Genomic DNA, 15,000 nt, shown 5'->3' with positions numbered 1-15,000 from the left:
GTCTGGGGCCCCTAGGCTACAGGTAGCTGTAGGGGCCCCCTGAAAGGCATTTTTTTTTTTGACAAATGTACATAGACAGGGTCATTATTACGAGCTAAGAATTAAGGATAACATATCTACCAATTGTACTCAACACGACAGAATTTATCCATATTGCATCTCGTCACAATTCTGCAATTTTTCACTTATTCCAGTCAGGGCCCCCATGCAGGTGGGGGGCCCTAGGCTGCAGCCATATCTAGCCTGTGCGTTAATCCGGCCCTGCTCATGACTCAAGTTCAGGTTCAAAAGAATCCCAAGAAGCATCTTCACTCACAGTAACAGAGCCAAGGAGCCAAGAGGCACATTATAAAGAGGCCTAGTTGGCACATTATAAAAGACTAATGGTTAAGAGGAGCATTAACGTTCTATAATAAATAGAAACAAAACACACTGTCATAAATGTATGAGCGTGCCTGAAAGGAAAAACAAAACCAAAAAACGATGCTACCGGGCAATAAAAATGATTGAAATAGTATAAAAGACGGATGGTTAAGAGGAGCATTAAACGTAAAATAAATAGAAACAAGACACACTGTCATAAATGTATGAGTGTGCCTGAAAGAAGAAAAAAGAAGAAAAAAAACGATGCTACAGGGCAATAAAAAATTATTTTGTCAGAGGGCGGGCTCAACTTCTGGGAAAAAAATGAATGACTTTGGGTGCGCGATAAAAAGTATCAACTTAAAGAAGAAAAATCCGCACTCACAAGTTACGTCTCAATAAAAATGATTGAAATAGGTAGGTCAGGTCAGCAGAATAGCATGAGCAAGTGCTGTTCCTGCCGTCGTAAATCTGTGCCTGCCAGGTGTAACAGATAAAAAAAAACTTCAGGTATCTATCCTCAGGTGAAGACGCATGATTGACGAGCGAGCCTGGCCCTGCAGCCTCCGAGGACCTGACTGACTGACACGAGGAATTTTTTAACCAGGCAGGCAATGGTGGGTGTGGCGTCCGGGCCAATGTCTTTTTCTGAGCGTTTCGCTCGGTGCGTAATTCCAAAAACAGTATGGCAAAAAAAGAAGAAAGGAGTCGCCCACAAGAGCTGAATGCAAAATCAAAACTGTATTAAACAAAGCCAAATAAAGTAAATAAAACCGAAAACAGTCGGTCTGTCGGTTTTATTTACTTTATTCGGCTTTGTTTAATACAGTTTTGATTTTGCATTCAGCTCTTGTGTGCAACTCCTTCCTTTAAACCTGGCAGGCAAAAGCATGCAGTGTGTCGATGTGTGCTGCTACTCACTACCATTTTATGGAGGAGGAAGCCAACGCACACCAGAGGTTTCGAGGTGCAGGTAGCGGGTACTTGTTCACTTCAGAGGGAAGATACCACACACTCTTATCCGATGTTGAATTTATTTAAACAAACAACGTTTCGGCCAATGTGGCCTTTCTCAAATCTTGCTCAATTCATCACTAAATAAATGTTTCGTCCAGTGTGGCCTTTCTCAAGTCAAGCACCACACTGGCCGACACGTTGTTTGTTTAAATAGATTCAGCATTGGACAAGAGTGTGCAATACCTTCCCTCTGAAGCGATGTGTGCTACCCATCGAACTGAGCTACCAAGCCATAACAACACACTACAGAAGTGCCCCTAGTTGCTGTGCTGTGCTGTGCTGTGCTGTGCTGTGCTTTTCTGTGCTGCACTTTGCTGTGCTGTGCTGTGCTGTGCTGTTCTGTGCTGTTCTGTGCTGTTCTGTGCTGTGCTGTGCTTTGCTATGCTGTGCTGCACTTGTCTGTGTTGCACTGTGTTTTGCTGTGCTGTGCTGTGCTGTGCTGTGCTGTGCTGTGCTGTGCTGTGCTGTGCTGTGCTGCACTTTGCTGTGCTGTGCTGTGCTGTGCTGTGCTGTGCTGTGCTGTGCTGTACTGTGCTGTGTTGTGCTGTGCTGTGCTGTGCTGCACTTGGCTGTGTTGCACTGTGTTTTGCTGTGCTGTGCTGTGCTGTGCTGTGCTGTGCTGTGCTGTGCTGTGCTGTGCTGTGCTGTGTTGCACTGTGTTTTGCTGTGCTGTGCTGTGCTGTGCTGTGCTGTGCTGTGCTGTGCTGTGCTGTGCTGTGCTGTGCTGCACTTGGCTGTGTTGCACTGTGTTTTGCTGTGCTGTGCTGTGCTGTGCTGTGCTGTGCTGTGCTGTGCTGTGCTGTGCTGTGCTGTGCTGCACTTGGCTGTGTTGCACTGTGTTTTGCTGTGCTGCACTTTAATGTGCTGTACTATTTAGTCCTGTCGTGCATCTCCTCCTCCCACACTGCGTGCATCATCACTATCAGCGAGGAATCTGGTAACAACACTGTCAAGAATGCAATTACAGCTGGAAGAGACAAGTGTACGCAGGCTCCAAGTTCACCTTAAATGTCAAAAGGCAAGAAGCTCAGCATAAAGCTAAAGACAACAGCTAAAGGCCTGCAAGGTAAAACAACATGGGCACACAAACATTTAGATTTAGGAGAGTCACGGTCACGGTCACGGCTGAGACAATACTGCATTTGATTTACTAGAACTAACTTTTTATCAGTCGAAGAGCTTTGTGCGTAGCCCCTTAATACACACCGTACTTCCAGTGGCACACTGTAATAGTCATTGAAAGTTAACTACCATAGTACTACAATACTATCACATAACACATGGCCTTTAGTCATGCACTATGACTCGGCCATTCCCACTCTGGTAACAGTAAGTTTATAACGCTGACGCGTGTCTTAACAGGTTAATGGTGATTGTGTTGTTCCGAATAGAATCAGTGAGGTAGAAAAATGTAACTGTGATTTATCTTGGCTGATCATCAGCCTGAAGCTTGAATAATAAATTGAAGCCTTGATTAAGCCTCTTAACCCTTTCTTCATGTTTGTGCTAGCAAATCGCCTACAACAACAACCACAGTAACAGCACAAAAATCACCATATAGAACTTCTTTCAGAAAGAAGCACAGATCCATACTCCCAATCCATCACCTTATCTTCCTTTTGTGTACAAAAAAAACGCACGAGTCTGACTTGGTAGTGCTTCATTGATGTGCAAAAACAAAAACCACGAAAACAAAACTACTACTCTGAAATACTCGTTGATATCCATATTAGTGGGACGGCTACAGGAAAAATCATGCAAATTATGATACAAGCATGATATTCGGCAGGTATGTGCTTAAGATCCACACAATCAAATCTACCTGATTTGCCATGTGAAATGGCGGCCATTTTCCAAGATGGCTGCCAAAAAAGAGATATAAGAGTGAAACTACAAAAAAACGCTTCATATGAAAACTCCTCAACCTACAATGCCTCAGCTGGTACCACTCTGACTTGGTAATACTCCTGCTGCTGTTGCTGCTGCTGGTGCTGCTGATGCTGGTATTGATGCTGCTGCTGCTCCTGGTACTGTTGCCAGGTCACAGCCATCTTGGGCTGCTCCTCAAAGTAGCAGGCCTGCCTGTAGGAGGAGCGGTCTCGGGAGATGGGCGGGTGGCGAGAGGCGATGACGGCCTGCCCCTGCCGCTGGTGCTGGTGCTGGTTCTGGTGCTGGTGTTCATGCTCGGCGCCGCTCTGGGACCCTCGGCTGAAAGAGCTGCGGCTAACGGACCGGGAGCGGGACTCACGGCCGAGGCTGACTGTGGTGGCTCGGGACTCGCGGCCGGACTCGTAGGAGGAGCTCTCGTTCTCGTTGGGCAGGTCTTCGCACAGCATGACCACGCGGTCTTCCAGGTCGCTGACGGAACCCTGCGTGGTGATGCTGGAGTTGGAGCTGCCATGGCGACCCTTGCGGTGCAGCTTCTTCCTAAGACCCCACATGGCGACTAGAACGTGACCTGAGGTGATCTTGAGGTGACCTTGAGGTGACGAGTATTGTTTTCACACTTTCAGGCTATATGACTGTAGTCTGGTGAGGTGACTACAGAAGGTCCCTTTTCAGATCTGATGACTCTAGTGTCCCCTTCTCAGATTAGGTGCCTGTTTTTACACTTTCAGGGAATGTGAGCTGGGTTTAGACCGTCATGAGACAGGTTAGTTTTACCCTACTGATGATGTGTTGTTGCAATGTGTAATCTTGCTCAGTACGAGAGGAACCACAGGTTCAGATACGTTGTGGTCTGGTGAGGTGACTACTAGAAGGTCCCTTTTCAGGTCTGGTGACTCAGGTCTAGTGTCCCCTTCTCAGATTAGGTGACTGCTGTTCACGTCCAGGTGAGGTGAATGATGTCCTGGAACGTGACCTGAGGGAACGACTGTTTTTACATTTTCAGGTTATATGACTGTGGTCAGGTGAGGTGAGGTTTTCAGTCCATTTTCCGTGTTGTCCACACTGAAAAAAACTGCTCGCAATCTGAACTACATCTGAACACTGCAAAGATGCTGGCGTCAAGACAAACGACTAGTATTTTCTCCAAGTAGCTGAACAGTGTAAATTTCAGTTAGCGACCAGTTCTGGGCAAAGCTAGATGTTGTTTACCAACATTCAAAACTCAAAAGGAGGCGACTCCCCCTTTTCTCCACCACAACAGCTGAATCCCATCGTGTGCACAGTACACCTCATAATCAGATATTCACAACCATACCAAGAGCTGTCATTTAGCCTGCAATGAATTGCAACTTGCAAATGGCAATTTCCTACGCAGGAAGTTCCATGAAATTCTCTGTGCACAAATACCGTCCTCAACCTCCTCCAAGGATCACCAAACAAAGCTGCATCGTGTTCCGATAGACCCCACCATAGTTTCTGGTCCAACTTCTTTCAGGTGTACTGATATGATCCGTGTATGAGGTCGTTTTTCGACCAGTCAGCCAGCCAGCCAGCTAGATATCTTCTTTGTTACTCCTTTTCCCCCAAACGAACACATACGGTGGACGGTGAGTTCCTTCTCTCTGACTTGATCCGGAGTAAATGAGTTGTTCCTCTTCTTCTTCTTCACAGACACTCTGGCATAGCTGGGGATCTTGCAGGTACACGCTGGCAGTTAAAAGCAGTGCCTGCAGGGACTGCCTGGCGTCGGTCTTTCAATTCATTTTTTTTCTCTCTTTCATTTTTTTCTCTCTCTCTCTCTCTCTTCTTTTCCTAGCACACCTTCTACACGCCAGCGTCAGGTTTCAGTTTTTTGTCCCTGTTTTACTGCTCATTGGTCCCAGTTGCCTGTCATGGCTTTGTCGGCTACGGTAAGGGCAGAGATTCTTTAAGTATAGAGATATGCCATTGTAATAGGTTGCTATGGGCACCTAACATGACCAGGTTCCGGTCTGCCTAAAGGGGGTGTCATAATGCTCCTAGCATTGAATAGAACAGTCCTTAGGTCTGCCTAGGTCTGCCTAATAGAACCAGGAAACAATGGGCCAATGGAACCTCTCTCTCTCTACTCTCTCTGGTAAGGGTGTCTTCTTTCACAATTTCAATACGTTGGGGAAGGTAGTGACCTCAAAGATTTCAATGAATGTCGAGATGTTTGTAGACCAGGTGTGGGAGCGAATGGCAGCAGCAGAAGAACGTATCTGTGTGTGTGTGTGTGTGTGTGTGTGTGTGTGTGTGTGTGTGTGTGTGTGTGTGTGTGTGTGTGTGTGTGTGTGTGCGTGTGTGCGCATGTGTGTGCGTGTGCCAAAGATGCTATATAGGCTATTGTAGGTGAAATATTTCCCCTGTATTAAGCAGTGCCTGGAGCATGTGAATGTGCATACGGTAAGTGCTGCATGACTAGACGAGTCTCCGTGTTAAGTCTGTATACCTGCCCTTTGGGCCTATCATACACACCCACGCACGCACACACGCACGCACGCACACACACACACATAAACACACACACACACACACACACACACGCATGCACGCACGCACACACGCACGCACACACACCCACCCACCCACACACCCACACACCCACCAACCCACACACACACACACACACACACACACACACACACACACACACACACACACACACACACACACACACACACACACACACACACACACACACACACACACACACGAGCTGTATAAGATTGATCATATATATACCTAGACCCTAGGGATATCATCCAATACGCCCAGGTGTGCCTGGCTGTGCACAGTTAACCCCTTAATGCACGCCGTACCTCCTGTGGCACGCTGTAATAGTCATTGAAAGGTTAACTATCATAGTAATACAATACTATGACATAACACAGGGCTTTTAGTAATGCACTACTATTGGTCACTGCCATTCTGGTAACAGCAAATTGATAACACCATGTCTTAAAGGCTTAAGGAATTGTAGATTATTCTTGCGATAACTAGCGTGCGTGCATGAATGACTGTGTTACAGCATGCTGTGTGCAGTGCACCACACTTGTCTGGGTCTCTATGTTGAAGGGTGATGCCACTGCAGAGTTGGTATGTGGATCGTGACGTGTGTGTATGTGTGTGTGTGTGTGTGTGTGTGTGTGTGTGTGTGTGTGTGTGTGTGTGTGTGTGTGTGTGTGTGTGTGTGTGTGTGTGTGTGTGTGTGTGTGTGTGTGTGTGTGTGTGTGTATTATACCTCACCTGTGTTTGTGTATGATGGCGTTGAAGAGTGTGTGTGTGTATGGTACCTGTGTTTGTGTAGGTTGGCGTTGAAGAGTGTGTGTATGGTACCTGTGTTTGTGTATGATGGCGTTGAAGAGTGTGTGTGTACCTGTGTTTGTGTATGATGGCGTTGAAGAGTTTGCCGTCTCTCCAGCTGGTGGTGAAGTTGTCACAGCGATTGCCGTGGTAACCCTCCACCATGCGCTGGGACCATAGCAACAGGCGCTCCTTGGCCGTCATGTCCTCCGACTGGCCATTCACCTGGATGTCCGAGATCTAGAGGGCAACACACACACACACACACACACACACACACACACACACACACACACACACACACACACACACACACACACACACACACACACACACACACACACACACACACACACACACACACACACACACACGAAAGACACACACACAGACTATTAGTACCACTACAGCCATTAGACGACATGTCCTCTGACTGGTCATTTACTTGGATGTCCGACATCTACGGAAGAGGAGAACACACACACACACACACACCTTTTGTCTATTTATATTGGTAGATTTAGGTCCAGCCATGGGCACTGTACTGCTATGCGGGTGACCCGGGATTTACCGATCCCACCCCGTCTCTCCCCACTCAATTCCTGTCTGTCCTTCAATGTACTGTCAAGAATAAAGGCAAAAAGCCCCCAAAAAACTTAAAAAATAACTAGATTTTCCATTAATAGTTTGTTTGCTAACATTGACAAAGTAATGATAAAAATCCACAGGACAACAAATGCATCTCACTGATTCTTGAGAAAGTGGCTAAAACAGGTTGTAATCTTGAAAGAAAAAAACGAAGTGAATTACAAAATAATATGGTATATCCTCGTAGACAAAGGTCTTGGCTTTTCAGAAATGCACAAGGCCAATCTCCCCATTTTCCATTTTTTTCAGAAATCAGATTTTTCTCCGATCATACCTTGTTTTTTGTCAACACCGTCAGACACAATTAAAAGCAATAAAAAGTGTATTGATTTGGTTGCATATGTATCTGGAGTTTTTAAGTGATTGTGTGTGTTTTTTGGTTCACACATACGCCTTTAAATGTTGAAAATTCACTTTTGTTCTATTTTAATACTGCTTCATGTGTTCTAACCCTTTCATGCAGACACCATGAAAAAAATGTGCAAGATTTTTTATATATTGATTTTCTCACTCATAATGGAGCTAATATGAAGAATCTTTTGGAATTTTTCAAAAATCTCTTTTGATGTGGAAGTTATTTTACTGTCCACATATGTGGACACTGCGCATCAAAGGAGTGAAAAGTTATATAGGCCTATAACTGTATTTCAAGTTCAAATTAAGCTGTTTTATTCATTTTTATGGTGTTTTATGCTATATAACAACACAATATAACACTTTAACACCATATATCACTGTAATTAACCAACAACAAAAACATATATATAAAAATAGCATTGTTTATATAGGCGGTCATAGAAAAATATGTGGGAAATTCTTATTGCATGCAAGAAGACAGCCAATGCTGGTGAACAAAAAGCTCAGTTTGATTCAGCATGTACTCTAGCTCAATCTTACATCATTTATGTTGTCCCTGTATAAAAGGTAATGTGAAATTTGCCTCCAGACACATGCGTTCTGTAGTCATTCATCAGCATTTTCAAGTATTTTCTGTAAAAAAATAGTGTTAAATAGACCCCCTATTATAAATGTAAGTTAATTTACTTACTTTCCATGTTACCTTGTGTCATATTACAACATTATATGACACTTATGCATTATACATTACACTATTTAAGGAACAAAGATGAAACAAAGAGAAAAAAAACTGTCAATTTAGCAATATTTACATACACAGCTATGGCAAGATTTGTGGGGAAACCTTGTTGTATGTGGAAAAAACCTTAAATTCTGATGAAGACACATCTGTATTGGATTCAGCATGGATTCTAGCTCAATCCTACATCATTTATGTTGTCCCTATATGAAAGGTAATATGAAATTTGCCTCCAGACACATGCGTTTTGTAGTCATTCATCAGCATGTTCAAGTATTTTCTGTGAAAAAATAGTGTTAAATAGACCTCCTATTATAAATGCAAGTTATTTTACTTACTTTCCATGTTACTATATGTAATATTACAACATTATATGACACTTACACATTATATATTACAGTATTTAACGAACAAAGATGAAAAAAGAGAAAAAAAACTGTCAATTTAGCAATATTTACATACACAGCTATGGCAAGATTTGTGGGGAAACCTTGTTGCATGTGGAAAAAAACTTCAATTCTGATGAAGACAGATCTGTATTTGATTCAGCATGTATTCTAGCTCATTCCTACATCATTTGTGTCATTTTGTGGTGAAAGAAACCCAAAACATGCCTATAGACACGTGCGTGAAACACTAATTTTAGGTAGTTTTTCTTGAATTTATTAAATTAAAAGTGTTAAAATGTGTTAAATATGTTAAAAATAATTTATTTTCACACTATAATCATTATAAATGCTCATAACATTAAGTATTTGCCCAAAATGAGCAGAATATTCTCACGGTAATCATAAATAATATGTTTATCATTAGACTCCCTTGATGCGCAACGTCCACATACGTGGACAGTAGCTTTATATTGTATAAAAACCTACCTTTATTGTAAATTTGGATTTTAACAACATAGACTTCTCAAGTGAACTGTACTAAACATCATAATATTTTTTAAAACCTGAAATTGCCCTTTGGTGTGGTTGATTTTCAGATATAAACATGCTTGTTATGGTCATAATTCACATCGGTGGATTTCTTAGATTGATGATGTCATCAAACACTTAATATTTAGTGCAAAAAGTTATAATTGCTGTTAAAGTATTGTAATGAACCTCATGGTACTTCCCATATACAATTTGGAAAAAAATAACCACTATTTACCTATCTAAAGTGGGGTTAGAATTACTGTCCACGTATGTGGACACCGTGCATGAAAGGGCTAATTTAAAAATATGTGCTGTCAGACAATGCTTACTTAATGGCTAAATAGATCAAACATTTTTTTGTAATTTCACAAATATTCGTGTAGGCTTAAATTTGCTATTACTTTGATAATTCAACAACTACAAAGGAAATTTTTGTAAGCACATTCATTTAAAATGTCCAAAACTCCTTCTTACGGTGGTGACTTAAGAACTGACGGTGGTGACAGTAATCTGAAGGTGGTGAAAGGTACCCAATTATTACCTACATTTAGCAAAATAAATAGCCCTCTCAAGTCAATGACATCTAGCATAAACACTTTATTTTTGTGTGTGCACAGTATGTTTGTGCATGTGTTTTTTCTTCATTTGTTAGATACTCTAGGATGTAGGCCTAGATTATTGAAAATGTGGCATAAACGGGTTTTAAGTTGTTCAAATCCAAAATATAAAGGTTTATTATCATAGATCAGTGGTTCTTAACCTTTTTTTCTTGAAGCACCCCCTAACCTATGCCCAAGACAAGCCGTGCACCCCCAATCCAAACGTCTACACGTGTAGAATATATGCACTAAAAATGATTTATGTGATTAATTACAATGATTCTTGCATTAGACATTAATACTATAATGACTTTACATGGGGACCAAAACATGTTTTAATTTGGTCTTGATTTTGCCTAATTATAATGTTTGGAAGCAGAATTTTGTTCACAACCTCAAAACAAACAAAATCCTGCGCACCCCCTGAAATCTCTGGCGCACCCCCAGGGGGTGCCCGCACCCCAGGTTAAGAACCACTGTCATAGATGAACATCTTGGCTGTGCAGTGAATGTATTGGCCAAGCTCCCCATGTTTTACATTTTTCATAAAATGGGCTCTTTCTTGGTTTTGTAACCAGCGTCAGACAGAATTAGAAGTAAAAAAATAAGTTTACTGTATTTAAGTGAATTACTTTTACAATTCAACATAATTGTAGATACTTATTGGAAGCATATTCTTAAAACTTGTCAAAAACATGTAAAACACATGCTTTTTTGTGAACTACATCAGATGTCACCACCGTCAGGTTTTGTGACAAAAAACCCTCCAAATGCACCTCAGTGGAGGCTGGAGTATAAGTTTGGGTCACAATTATTACTAATATGCCTGGTAATGTTTCATTAACCAGCACAATTTAGTAAAATATGGAACAAGATGATGAGCGGAACAAAATCTGACGGTGGTGACATCTGACGGTGTGAGACAAAAAAACACTCTTTTACATATTGTGCATTTTTTGCTCACATTAGCCACTTCGTTTTCGCTCTGTTTCTTAGGGGCTTCATGACGCTTCTGAAAAAGTATATATAATTAACATTAATGTAACAATAATACTATTAAAACTCCCGACGGTGTTGACAGTTTATGGTTGGGACAGTACCAGTGTCCAAACAAATTATCAAATTGAGGAGAAATTAGTAAACTTACACAGGAGCTTCAGTGATGGTGAAGTACTCAGTAGATCTAAAGGTTTGAAAAGGGGTCCTAAGTAATGACAATGACCTTGCGCATACCTGATTTTATTGTCTTTTTAAAAAAATCTGACGGTGGTGACTAATATGCTGGACACACTTTGAGCAATCAGAAAATAGTAGTAAATATTGCTTTACACACACTATGTGCATATCTGCAGAACCACTTCAATATGGACTTACACATCATGGTGATATTATTCAATAATATCAGTGATTTTTACATTTTAAGTCAATTGAAATGATGATGTCTGTCCTTGGGACAGCTGTTTTTACAGGGTGTGGGCAGGTTTATAGCCATGAAAAGTAATAAAATTACACTTAAATATTTCAAACGACTGTACATTTGTGTAACAGACCCCTGTGTCTTTACCTGGATTCATTTTGTTCATGGAAATGTAGTTTATTTTCAACAGAATTGACAGTTTATTGCAGAGACATGTTTTAGCCGCTTTCTCAAGAATCAGTGATCTATTAACCATACAAGTGAATACTGTTACTAACTAAATTATGAATTATGTTAGCTGTTAACATGTTGATTTACTGTTTTTATGCAATGTCACTTTTGTCTGTAACCCCCCTTCAGTACCTCCAAGACACTCCCTAGGGGTCCCGGCCCCCAGTTTGAGAACACCAACACTAATCTATTGAGACCACCTGGTGCTCCCTCGTTTCCCTCGCATAACTGATCATTGCCAAACATGCAATAAAACACAGCGGCCTGCAGTTTTCAGTCCAGCACAATTCCACTTCCTTCCCAAAGTTACATGCAGCTTTGAAAAGGATATTTAGACACTCACTATGTTTACATGACGGTTTTAATTCCAAATGAACTCCATTTAATTCTGAATAAAGCTTAATTCCGATTTGAAAAACGTCATTAAAAGAAAGATCAAGTAAATTTGAGTAAATTGGAGTGGACTAGCAAGAGATATTGTAAAGTAGATGTCTTGTGCACATCAAGCCCCCTGGGATCCCTGCACTCCTAGACAACTACTAACTGTACAGTCATTGGGGAATGCTTGTGTGCAATCCTGAGGAGCATGTAAGTCATGACATTGTGTATCCAGCACCCTGTTTTCAGTCTTTTTTTATGGGTCTCCGCTTATTTGCATGTTTTCTGCACTATGGGGTGAACCACGATGAGACAATACTAAGGCAAAGTGCAGTAACAACCACACATAAACATTATAAATGGTTTCAAGCCCCACTTGGAATACCTTTAGGGCCCATCCGCTTGGGAATCACTGAGATTAGGTATTAAAGCCAAGTTTAATGGTTACATTTAGCTACTGTAATGTTCACTGGCGTCAGAGAGGCCAGGCTCAATTCGTGAGTGTTTGGATGTGCCTGTGAGTGAGACAGTGCCTATGATTTAAAATGTGTGTGTGTATGAATGTGTATGTGTGTGTGTGCGTGCGTGTGCGTGTGCGTGTGTGTGTGTGTGTGTGTGTGTGTGTGTGTGTCTGAGTGTGTGCGTGTGTGTGTGTGTGGGTGTACGTGCGAGAGAGTATGTATGACTGCTTTGTATGCCAGGATGTATTTTTTATGAGCTGTTTTCTATCACGGTGATGACTCACTGTCAGGATTTCCCTCCAGCAGTTCTAAGATATAATCTTACCAGGCTGGTACACCATGTGGTTTGGGAGAGGATGCAGCCTGGCACAGACACACTCACATAGTCACACACACACACACGCACACACACACGGACGCATGTGTGCAAGCGCGCACGCACGCACGCACACACACACACACATGCAGCCTAGAACACAAGCACATACGTACGTGTGCACGCATGCACTTTTAAACACGCATGTGAACACACACACACACACACACACACACACACACACACACACACACACACACACACACACTCTCACACACACACACACACACACACACACACACACACACACACACACACACACACACACACACACACACACACACACACACACACACACACACATACACACACAGAAACACACACACACACAGAAACACACACACACACAATCAATCCCTCCCTCCCTCCCTCCCTGTCACACACATACTGTACCTACGTACACCCACATCCACACCCAAAGACCCTGATGACTCAGAAGCACATGGAAACACACACACACACACACACACTTCTGGAACCTTCTGGAAAGTTCTAGAAACTCCTCCTCCACCCAGTCCCACAGCAGCTTTACAAGATGGCAAATGATCTGAGCTTCCCTTCCAGAAGTACACAACAGGATACTGGCTATACAATTGCTGTACACACACACACACACACACGTAACCACGTACACGTATGTACACACACACACACACACACACACACACACACACACACACACACACACACACACACACACACACACACACACACACACACACACACACACACACACACACACACACACACACACACGTGCACACACACACACACGCACACGTGTAACCACACACACACACACACAATCATCATTACCATCCCATCACTCGACACACCAGACTCCCAGATGGCATGTGTTTAGAACCTGTAAACAAAGGGTTATTTTCCTAGTATTATAATGAATGTGTGTGTGTGTACGTACTGTGTGTATGTGTGTGTGCGTGTGTGTGTGTGTGTGTGTGTGTGTGTGTATGTGTGTGTGTGCGTGCGTGCCTGCGTGCGTGCCTGCATCCGTGTGTGTGTGTGTGTGTGTGTGTGTGTGTGTGTGTGTGTGTGTGTGTGTGTGTGTGTGTGTGTGTGTGTGTGTGTGTGTGTGTGTGCGTGCGCGTGCCTTCCTCTTGCTTTGTTCTGGTGTAACTCAGAGCCCTCTCAGAAGAAGACACAAATTCAGTTATATTTTGATAATTTATTAGGTTTGCAGTGTTTCTTTGTTTTGGGTTTTTGGCAAACTAAGGGCCTTCTGAGAGGGAGAGTCAGAACACTAGCCTGTGGGTTATGGTCAAATCAATCAAAACTTGGAATGGCTACAATAAGCATCTTAAAAATGTAACAGTTTGCGGAAAATAGCGTTTTTTTAAACCCTTTAATTTCAAGCTTCCGTTTGCAGAATTTGAAGGCACCCCTGGGGGGTCTTGCAGACGCACGCACGCACGCATGCACGCACACACACGCACACACACACACACACACGCACACACACACACACATACCAAGGGTCATATAAGGAAAACGCTAAATAAAAATTGCAAAGAAAAAGTAACACAAAGTACCAGACAGACACTGTACAGCACTTTGGTCAGTTTTCATGGCTTTTAAATGTGTAGTACTGTACTTACTCACTCACTTACTGACTTAAATAGTTTTGGCTAGAATAAAATGCTTGATCTTAATTACCCTACTACTATTGCTACCACATGGGCCCATCACTGTTCCACAAGGGGGAAAGCATGACTCACAAGAGGAACATAGTTATACCCAGTCGGAGACTGTGGTTATGCCCATGTAGCCCTGCTCTAACATTAAATCAGATTTAAAATAAAATAAAAAAGGCCCTGAGAATCAAGTCTATTGTAAAAAGTTTGTTAAGATGGTGTTCTTTTGTGACAGACTTAGTTCATTTTAAAAGTTGTAGAATACCAAAGCACTCATCTTCTTTGTAGTTAAATGTTTTGTCCATTAAAATAAAGGCGTTTTAACTACAAAGAAGATGAGTGTCTTGGTATTCTACAACTTTAAAAAAGGCCCTGCCGTGGCTCTAACGGTAGGGCACTGGGCTTCTATCTATGCAGGCGACCCGGATTTGATTCCAGCCCGGGTCATTTGCCGACCCCCTCCCCATCTCTCTCCCCATTCGCTTCCTGTCCCCCTCTCATACTGTCCTATCATCAAAATTAAGTCGAAAAAGACAAATAAAAAGTCTTTACAAAAAACAAAAAAAGCCCAAACAAAAAGACTCTCATGTCTTTCTTTATGTCACTGCAGTGAGACTTCCAGCTACTA

General features: G+C 42.3%; 1 protein-coding gene across 12 annotated transcripts in view; it reads right to left on the bottom strand.

Moving 5' to 3' along the window:
- Positions 1–15,000, bottom strand: part of pleca (plectin a) — a 264,642-nt gene that overhangs the window by 43,766 nt on the left and 205,876 nt on the right. For 11 of the 12 annotated variants that reach the window (XM_063185990.1, XM_063185997.1, XM_063185999.1 and 8 more), the window contains one exon: positions 6,668–6,834. In XM_063185990.1, the coding sequence (XP_063042060.1) occupies positions 6,668–6,834 (167 nt within the window). Of the gene's footprint in view, positions 1–6,537; positions 6,561–6,667; positions 6,835–15,000 lie in introns of those variants that run through there. The other variant, XM_063186002.1, reaches the window with a different exon arrangement.

The sequence above is a fragment of the Engraulis encrasicolus genome, chromosome 20, assembly GCF_034702125.1.
Source record: "Engraulis encrasicolus isolate BLACKSEA-1 chromosome 20, IST_EnEncr_1.0, whole genome shotgun sequence".
NCBI classification, from domain to species: Eukaryota; Metazoa; Chordata; class Actinopteri; order Clupeiformes; family Engraulidae; genus Engraulis; species Engraulis encrasicolus.
This window is presented reverse-complemented; position numbering and strand designations above follow the sequence as displayed.